This window comes from Heteronotia binoei, chromosome 17 (genome assembly GCF_032191835.1).
Source record: "Heteronotia binoei isolate CCM8104 ecotype False Entrance Well chromosome 17, APGP_CSIRO_Hbin_v1, whole genome shotgun sequence".
In the NCBI taxonomy this organism is placed as follows: Eukaryota; Metazoa; Chordata; class Lepidosauria; order Squamata; family Gekkonidae; genus Heteronotia; species Heteronotia binoei.
This window is the reverse complement of record NC_083239.1, coordinates 9,715,417-9,725,421: the sequence shown is the minus strand read 5'-3', so window position 1 is coordinate 9,725,421 and position 10,005 is coordinate 9,715,417. Positions and strand designations below refer to the sequence as shown.

The window sequence follows — 10,005 nt, the reverse complement described above, 5'->3', positions numbered from 1 at the left end:
GGTCCAGGCAAATAGGTGTGAAAAACCTCAGCTTGAGACCCTGGAGAGCAGGGGAGGGGACGGTGGCTCAGTGGTAGAGCATCTGCTTGGGAAGCAAGAGGTCCCAGGTTCAATCCCTGGCATCTCCAAAAAAGGGTCCAGGCAAATAGGTGTGAAAAACCTCAGCTTGAGACCCTGGAGAGCAGCTGCCAGTCTGAGAAGACAATACTGACTTTGATGGACCAAGGGTCTGATTCAGTATAAGGCAGCTTCATATGTTCAAATCATAACTAAAAACTTCTCCAAGTTGTGGAATACATGGTTCTCTCATCCTTAATTTTACCCTTCCCAGCTTCTCTGCTGTGAGGTAGACTAAGCTGTGAGAGAACATCTGGGATCAGATAATCCAGACAGCCTCCTGGTGCTAGGTTTCTTGAACCTTTGTGTCATAGGGTCACAAGCTGATAATGACTCCTGCAGATATCTGAAGCTACCTTCTAATGAGTCAAGCCTTTGGTTCCTCTAGCTCAGTACTACCAACGACAACTGGAAGCTCAGTTAGAATGTGTCAGTTCCTGATGTGTCAGTTCCTGATGCCTAGCCCAGCCAAGTCCTTTCAGAAGCTATGATACTTCCCAGCTTCATGGAAGGAAAGGAGAGGCCACAACACCCCTGGCAGCTTCTGAAAGGACTGCGATAAGCCAAACAGGTTATGTTTCATGTTAACAAATCATTAATCATTGATGACTGCTGCGCACACCAATAGTCCCTTTCTTTCTAGAGTGATTTCCTACCAGAGCTATAATTCCAAGTTTGTGCAATTTCAGTAATGGACTGTCTTTTCTGCTTCCAGAGCTACAGCTGAATTGCGGACATCCCGACTGCTCTCTGCTCGCAGTAAGGGATTCCCTTGACTGCACCACTGTGGGTCTTTTTAACAATGGTGTGCAGAGAATGGTTTTTGAGAGCTGCTGAAGGAGTCCCACCGCAGATTACAAAGCGGTAGCCAGAACTGCAGTGGCGATAAAAGCATTGCATCTCTGCCCAATCAAGCACAACATTCTGGCAACCTCTCTATGCCCTTGTGAGAACATAATTAACTCTGAACTCACAGAGATGAAGAAGAAGAACTGCAGATTTATACCCCGCCCTTCTCACTGAATCAGAGACTCAGAGCGGCTTACAATCTCCTGTATCTTCTCCCCCCACAACAGACATCCTGTGAGGTGGATGGGGCTGAGAGGGCTCTCACAGCAGCTGCCCTTTCAAGGACAACCTCTGCCAGAGCTAATGGTGAACCCAAGGCCAATCCAGCAGGTGCAAGTGGAGGAGTGGGGAATCAAACCCGGTTCTTCCAGATAAGACTCCACACACTTAACCACTACACCAAACTGGCTCTCCCCTTGATGTGGCTCTTCCCTTGATGTGGCCAACCTTCCAAATCTTGAACATTCCTACACTTCACTATTGCCTCTCAATAAAATGAAGCCTCTGATTCCAGCAGATGGATCTTCCTCTCTTGGGCTACTAAACCGAGGGCCAGACTACCTCCGCAGGCAGCTGGAGGTCAACAGCGGAGGCCGTAGCGCAAGTGCAGTGGAGAGGCTGGAGGCTGACAAAGCCAAATATGTCAAATCTCCAAAAGTGATCAACAGTCGCCAAGAACCGGTGCTCCTCTGCTATACACCTCAATCTTCCCCATGTTTCAGGAGACCCTTGACCCTCCATCAACATAATGAATGCTCTCAAGGCTTAACGGTAAGCTCTGACGGCCCTAGGCCTAAAAAGCCACCTCCTTCTCCTCAGTTACCAACACCACGGAGGGGTAGTGGCAGACGTGTGCTGAGACCTGACTCCCTTGTCATCTACCGTCAGAAACAGGATTGCTCAGCTGTGAATAAGGAGAACACCAAGGGCTACAATATTGTGAGGTGGCTGTTTCAGAGCCCCCTAAGAGATGGATGTAGCAATTCCCCTTTTTTGAGGGGCCTGATGAGAGAGGAACGGCTGCAAGCAACACAAGAAAGTACCTCTATGGCCTGGGTGGCAACAGGAAAGGAAGAAACAAAAACTCTAAGCCCCATCAGCATCCTAGCCAGGTCAAGCACCAGGTCCACAGGGAAGACTTCTGACACCAATCAGAGACAGCACCAGCCCAGCTCCCATGCAGATAAGGGCCCAATGTCTTCCTCAACGAACCCAGATCTAAGAAGCTCCAAACAAAAACTGGCTCCAAGCTGTTCTCTTCCTCTTTCGGAGAAGGAGCGTTTTTTCAACTACTGTGGCTTGGATCGGAATTTAGTGGAGGTGCTGGGATCAGAGCAGTTCAAGCCAGGGGGGACCTGGGAAGCAGGATCCTCCGGCTCACTTTTTGGAAGCATGGGGTCAGCCAGTTCTGAGCAGAGCGGCCCCTCCCACCATGAAGGGAAGCCGTCCATTGAAGAACCGGCTGAGAAGCAGCCCGAGTCTGTCTCTGTGATCGAGCGAAATGCTCGTGTCATAAAATGGCTGTACAGCTGCCAGCAGGCCCGAACTGCAGCTAAGGAGTCTACAGTGTAAACGGATAGTTGACCTGGAAAAAATGGTTCTTGTTTTGATGAGTGCTGGATGGCCTGTTGAGACCTCTGAGGTGGACGGGCCCTTTAATTTACAAGGGAAGTTACTAGTAGGCTGTTTACCCTGGAATGCCTCTAATGACTAGAATGAACTGAGCCCAGGAGCGCCCAGTAGTGCTGGCAGTGTGTGATGTAGGGTTGCCAAGTCCAATTAAAGAAAAATCTGGGGACTTTGGGGGCAGAGCCAGGAGACATTGGGGGGTGGAGCCAAGAACAAGGATGTGACAAGCATAATTGAACTCCAAGGGAGTTCTGGCCATCACATTTAAAGGGACAGCACACCTTTTAAAATGCCTTTCTTCCATAGGAAATAATGAAGAATAGGGGCACCATCTTTTGGGGCTCATAGAATTGGACCCTCTGGCCCAATCGTTTTGAAACTTGGGGGGTATTTTGGGGAGAGGCACTAGATGCTATACTAAAAATTTGGTGCCTCTACCTCAAAACATAGACCCCCCCAGAGCCCCCAATACCCACGGATGAATTCCCTATGGGAATCGTTCTCCATAGGGAATAATAGAGTGCCCAGTAGACATTTCCCTCCCCCCCACGCTTTCTAAAGGGGGGGAGGGCCTCCAAACCAGGGAATACCCTGCCCCCTCCCTCTCACACACACAAATACTTACCAGATCTTCTTCCGGAGAACTCTTGCTGTGAAAACAAAAGCAAAAGAAAGGGAGGGGCCGTTCTCCCAAGCCCTTCCTGCTTCCTGCCCAGCCTTAAAGGGGCGTACATTTTACAAACGGCTCAGGAGCTCTATAATAACATGAAGCCTATAGGTATGTTCTCCCCCCCCTCCACTCCCCACCCCCCCGCTTCCCGATTTTTGAAGAGCGGGAGATGAGGCTGCGAACCCAGGGGTCTCCCGCCAGAGCGGGAGGGTTGGGAAGCCTAGTGTGATGCTGCATTTATGTCATCATTACCACAGCCTGGATCTGGGCCAAGTGGAGTTGAGGTGCCGCTAGTGTAAGGGGTCCCTTGACTAAGTTTGCTCCAGGGCTTTAGAAATATCTCAGCCCCACTCTGAGAGGCGGCCCAGTTATTGTTTGAAGGTGATAACAGTGTACTCCTTGTGGGAAGCTAAGCAGGGCAGGCTGATTTTATTTTTGAAGTCAGTCATGTCTTTGGATGAAAATCGCTGCCTAACCTAATTTGGTTCAGCAGAGACAACATACTGATATCGCCGTAGCATGGGCCAGGACCAACCTAATTTTGAATGGGGACTTGAGTTTTAGTGATGGGAGTGATCTGTGACAGTTTCATTTGCAGAGCTCTACGACAGCTATCAGCAGAACACCAATAGGGAAAGGGGCCAGATTCTATTTACAGCATAATAGAAATGTAGGGTCATTTTCCCATTCACCCTTTATTGAGGGACAACATGGTATAGTGTAGTGTTGAATGAGGACTTTGGGATCCCTGGGTTCATATTCTCATTTAGCTGTGAATAGGGTTGCCAAGTCCAACCCCAGAAATATCTGGGGACTTTGGGGGTGGAGCCAGGAGACTTTGGGGGTGGAGCCAGGAGACACTGGGGTGGAGGTAAGGGGAGGGGGGAAACGGCACCGGGGAGTGTGGCGAGCCGCCCCGCAGCTGCCGCCTCTTCTCCGCTTGCCGTGGCTGCTCCTCCAAGATGGGCTCAGCCTGAGCCCATCTCAGAGGAGTAGCCACGGCGAGCGGAGAAGAGGCGGCAGCAGCGCAGCGGCCTCGCCCGCTCCGCCTCTGGGGTGGAATCGGAGGGGGGTGTGGAGGCGGGCCAGGGGCATGGCGAGCCGCAAGTCCGGGTCCTAGAAGGTCCTGGATTCGTGGCTCGCCATGCTCCTAGCCTGCCTCGCCCTCCCCTGCGCTGCTGCCGCCTCTTGGCTGCTCCTCTGAGATGGGCTCAGCCTGGGCCCATCTTGGAGGAGCAACTGCGGTGGGCGGGGAGGGGGCAGCAGCGGTGCGGCGGCCTCGCCCGCTCCAGGATCGGGTGGCTCGCCATGCTCCCCGGCGCCGTTTCCCCCCTCTCCCCCCGCTTCCATTTTTTGGGGGAGCGGGGGAAGAGGGTGGAAATCCTGGGGTCCCCCGCCAGGGCGGGAGGGTTGGGAAGCCTAGCTGTGAAGCTCACAAAGCAGCAACGAGCTACGTAGTCTCAGTCTCAGAGGCTGTCTCCCCTAGAGTTCCTACATTCCAACACTCCCTTGGCAAATGCTGGGAGACGTGGGGAGAGGTGCCTGAGGAGAGTGGAAATTAGAAAGGATGTGATATCACTTCTGGTTGAGGCTTTAGGGTGCTTCCTCTAGTGTCTGCAGAATGTCACTTTGTGCAAGCCATTTTTCCCCCTCCCGCTCATCAGTACTTTACAGATGGGAAACTGGAACTGGGGGTGAGTAATTTTCCCACCTAAAGCAGGCAAGTGGGAGGGTTAAGTTTACCTCACAGGCTGGTGGTTACAAGGATATCAGGGGAGGAGATAATCCTGAGCTCCTTCTATGGAGGGATAATCCTTAATTTAATAAAAGCCTTCCAGGGGGTGGTGAAATCGAGTTTCCTCATTGATTGGGACTGGGAGGGACTGTGGGGTATCAGTAGGGTTGCCAAGTCCAATTCAAGAAATATCTGGGGACTTTGGGGGTGGAGCCAGGAAACTTTGGGGGTGGAGCCAGGAGACATTGGGGTGGAGCCAGGAGCAAGGGTGTGACAAGCATAATTGAACTCCAAGGTAGTTCTGGCCATCACATTTAAAGGGACAGCACACCTTTTTAAATCCTTCCATAGGAAATAATGAAGGATAGGGAAACCTTCTTTTGGGGCTCATAAAATTGGACCCCGTGGTCCAATCGTTTTGAAACTTGGGGGGTACTTTGGCAAGAGGTACTAGATACGATACTAAAAATTAGGTGCCTCTACCTCAAAAAACAGCTCCCCCAGAGCCCCCAAAATCTCCAGATCAATTCCCCATTATACCCTATGAGAATCGATCTCCACATAGGGAATAATGAAGTGCTCAGCAGAGGTTTCCCTCCGTCCCTCCCACCCCGTTTCCGCCCACTCTGAAGTGAGGGATTGGCCTCTCTACTCACGAGTTGCTGCCAACTTCTTCAAAGTAACACAGACACACCATCCCAAGAGGAAGCCTTTCAATCGGAGCCTCCGGAGGTAGAAAGGCACATGGTCCTCTGTGGGCGGGGCTTCCCCCCGCCGGCCAGCTGACTGGGGGTGGGAAAAAGCCAGGGAAAACGGAAGAACCCCCGCTGGGACCCGGGGATTGGCAAGCCTAGGTATCAGCCTTTGGCCTGTGTGGCGAAACACCATATTAGGCCTGTGCTTGTCTGGGAGTTGGCTAGAGGAGTCTTAAACTCTAGGCAAGGCTTTAGCCTAGTCTATGCCTCCTTCCCCCTCCCCTCCTGTTGTTTGGAGCACCAGAGGTGGTTTTCTGGGAGGACAGAGTGGATTTAGGGAACATTCCACCAATGAAGGATAAAGAAGGAGCAACTGTGTGGGAACTGGGCAGTTTCCAACCTCATATGTGGGGCCAGGAATTTCCTCCCTTGATGGACCACTCATCCCAGCAACAGCAGCAACTGAGGAAGACCACCAAACTCCAGAGGTGGTCCTGGGAGATGGAGGAGTACATCTTAAAGACGAGACATTCCTTCCGAATGCAGCAATGCGACTTTTTGTCCAGAAAGCACATGGACACCTAGGGTGTTGGACTTTGTGTATTGTTGGGGAAATTCCTAATCTTGGTATATGTTCTGTTTTGATTAACGGGTTTCTCCCTGGTTATTTTGGATTCTGCTACGGGGTCACCTCTGTAGGAGGAAACTCCTCCGGCTCAGAATCTAAGGAGGGGGAGGTGTGGAGAAACACCATTTTAGGCCTGTGCTTGTCTGGGAATTGGCTAGAGGAGTCTTAAACTCTAGGCAAGGTTTTGGCAAGGTTTTGGCCTAGTCTTTTCCTCCTTCCCCCTCCCCTCCTGTCTGGAAGTAGCACTTCTGAGGAGGCCTCGTAGACAGACAGGAAGTCTTTCAGGCTGGTCTCCCAGAAGGCTGCAGGAGGGAAAACCAGTTCCTGGGTGGGAACTGGGGTTTATATTATAGATTTTGGGAGGGAAAGGCAGTTTGATTTGAGTCTTGGAGACTGGTGAGTCGGTTCTGGATGGTATGGTCAGGGCCAGTTGTATAATAGGGAAAGAAGGAGCGTTTTCCCCTAGTTTGATTTAGTTTTTCTGTGCACAATTTTATAATGCCTGTACATAGTTATAAATTTTAAATAAATATTTTGTCTGTTTAAGAAGGTAGTCCCTCCGTACCACATCGGTTCCCCATCCGCCTTAGACCACGCTACTGAAAGAGGAGAGTCCAGGGAAGGGGGAAGGCGCACAGTTGGTAAAGTGCCAATCCTCCAGAGGTCTCCCAAAGAAGGACTTTGGTCTCTGCCATAACCAGGTGCTGGGTTGGCAGAGGACCTTGAGGCCAGGCCTCAGAACTGTCAAGGGGGATTGGGAGTCCTGTTCCTCTCGGTCAGGAACCCCTAAATTGAACAGGTGGTGGCAGCGTGCCCTAGTGGTGGAAAGAAGACAAGCTCCCTTCAGGAGTTTGCAACTCACAAGGCAGTTGACGGGACCGGGTCTGAAAGCAGAATCGGGCCAGTTCCGCCACAGCCTCTGAAACTATCATTCAAGAGCATTTGCATGCCAATGGTTCAGTCTGCTCCTCTCTCCTGCCCAAGTGGCTGTTGCTGGCCAGCAAAGCAAATTCTCTCAGTGAAACACAGCCAGCCTTAGTTCTGGCAGTTACTGGCTCTCCCTACTCTCCCATTGGCTGAGTGACCTGTCACATTCACAAAGCAGAGAAAGAAACCCTAACCTAGACTGACTGAGAGAGGGCAGAGAAGGGAAACAGCCAGAGAGATAAGCTTTCCTTGATTGGCTGCAAACTCCTTCCTATCCTCCTCTGGAAGCAGGAAAAATGTTGTCAGAAAGAGAGTCTTGATCTGAAAGGTATCATTACAGGCCTTTGAGGGAGCACTCATTGGGGCTAGTCCTGACTATGACTGCCAGTTCCAGGTTGGTGGACATTCTGTGATGGAGTTTGAGGAAGGCATAGTAGACAGGGCTTCAGAACGGGGCCTGCCAGACAGGTTCTTGCTGTGGAACCAGACTGGGTGATTTTAGACCAGTCATAGACTTCCAGCCTAATCCACCTCACAGGGTTGTGAGAGGATAGTGATGTAAGCTGCTTTGGTCCTCTCTTTCACTGTGGAGAAAGACTGTCCTTTTCCTACATAGAGGCTGCAGGGATGGATAAGGCAATGATCAGATGAAGTCAGAGGGGAAGATAAATGGAAGGAGATAGACTTGCCAACTCCAGGTTAGGAAATTCCTGGAGATTTAAGGGATGGATCCTGGAGAGGTGGGACCTCAAGACAGATACAATGCCATTTCCTCCTGGGAAACAACTGTTGCCAATATCCAGGAGAGAGAAAAAATCAAAGGTACATAACCCACCGTGAAAATCAGCTTCTATTATTAAATTATATAAGGTCAACAAAAATAAACACAGATTCCACCATCATAAATTACAAAACAACCATAACTTTTAGACCTTAATAGAAAAGGAAGCAATAGCATCAAGAGTCTTTCTTTTCATCCTATGGTAAAACTTCCCATCTTATTCCATGCAATCCTGGTGTAGTACTCCAGATGTTTAATGTCTGTCCAAAGATGCAGCCAATAATCCAAGTTTCCAAGGACAAGGTCGTACTGATGGGAAGTTTTACCATAGGATGGAATGAAAGACTCTTGGTGCTATTGCTTCCTTTTCTAAAAGTTATGGTTGTTTTGTAATTTATGATGGTGGAATTTGTGTTTATTTTTGTTGACCTTGTATAATTTAATAATAGAAGCTGGTTTTCACGGTGGGTTATGTACCTTTGATTTTTTTGTCCTTTTGCCGTGTTACTCTCTGTGTGTTGAATATCCAGGAGAGGGCTGGATATCACTCAGAAGTACAACTGCTCTCCAGATGGCAGAGATCAGCTCCCCTGGAGAGAATGACTGTTTTGCAAGGTGGACTCTGTGTCAATATAACCTGCTGAGGCTGCTTCCCTCCTGCTTTGGTCTCCACTATGGAGAAGGACTGTCCTTTTCCTATGTAGAGGCTGCAGGGAGGGGGAAGGGGATGGAAAGCTGAAGTCAGATCAGTTCCCCTACAGAAAACAGCCACATAGAGGTGCATACTCTATTGGTATACCATAACATAACCAAGCCACGCAAAACCCCAGATCATGCCACAAGCTCATGCTGATGCTAAACACAAGTCTGAAAATGACAGGAAAAGGCTGCAAAAATTCACTGCAAACAAATGGAATGCTGAGCTTCAGCATCTGTGTGACTGTCATCATGCTCCCCCCATAATTATTCTTCCTTATCTCCCTTCTGGGCCTCTATGAGGGCTTTGAGCCACTGCAGATATGGAGACACACACACACATGCAGAGGTGGGGAAGCCAGTATCTGTTTCAGCTGTGGGGTGGGAAGACAGAGCGGGTGAATGAATGTCATGGGTGGGGTGATTAGAAAGACAGCAAGGATGTCATGGGTGGGGTGCAGGGGTAGTTGAGAGGAGGAGATGGTTTGGGGATAGGTGGTATTAGGATGAAGAGTGGTGGTGGGAAGTTGGGGGTGGGAAGACACCAAGGGTTGGGGGGGAGTGAATGCCTTGACTTGCGTGGGTGGGTGGGAAGGCAGCAAGAGGGAGGCACTCACCCAGGGCCACTTTCTAGATCTCATTGTATTTTCCTTCACAACGGGCCTTATTCGTAGTAAATTAATAATTAGTATTGTTAGTTACCTTTTGGGCTTGGCCTACACGTATTTGTGGCAAACCTCAACCCTGCCACTAGAGTGGCATATACAACCACCCCTTTTTGTGATCTGAAAGAAGCACTTGGGTTGCCAATCCCCAGTTGGAGGCAGGAAATACCCTCATTTGGAGGCTCTCCCCCACTTCAGGGTTATCAGAAAGTGGGGGGAGGGGTTGAGTGTTTGCTGGAGGACTCTCCGTTATATCCTATGGAGACTGGTCCCCATAGGGTATAATGGAGAATTGGTCTGTGCGTATCTGGGGCTTGGGAGGGGCTGTTTTTTTTTTTTTTCTAGTTAGAGGAACCAAATTTTCAGCATAGCATCCGATGCCTCTCCTCAACCATGTGGTAGTGAGAGCCACATAGCCCCAAGTTTCAAAAAGACTGGACCAGGCAGTCCAATTCTACAAGCTCCAAAAGAAGATGCCCCTATCCTCCATTTCCTGAGTCGAATCTGGCAACTCTGTTTGCGGTTGCTAGGAAACTACAGGACATAACTCCCCACTCACCTGTGAGTCATTCCCCACTGATCCGGTGCAACATCTACGGTAAACCCCAGCACT

General features: G+C 50.0%; 1 protein-coding gene across 1 annotated transcript; it reads left to right on the top strand.

Moving 5' to 3' along the window:
- The first annotated feature begins 1,398 nt into the window (after nucleotides 1-1,398).
- On the top strand, nucleotides 1,399-2,613 carry FAM110D (family with sequence similarity 110 member D). Its single transcript, XM_060258042.1, has one exon. The coding sequence runs from the start codon at nucleotides 1,462-1,464 to the stop codon at nucleotides 2,536-2,538; it is 1,077 nt and encodes a 358-aa protein (XP_060114025.1). The 5' UTR covers nucleotides 1,399-1,461; the 3' UTR covers nucleotides 2,539-2,613.
- Nucleotides 2,614-10,005: the final 7,392 nt, after the last annotated feature.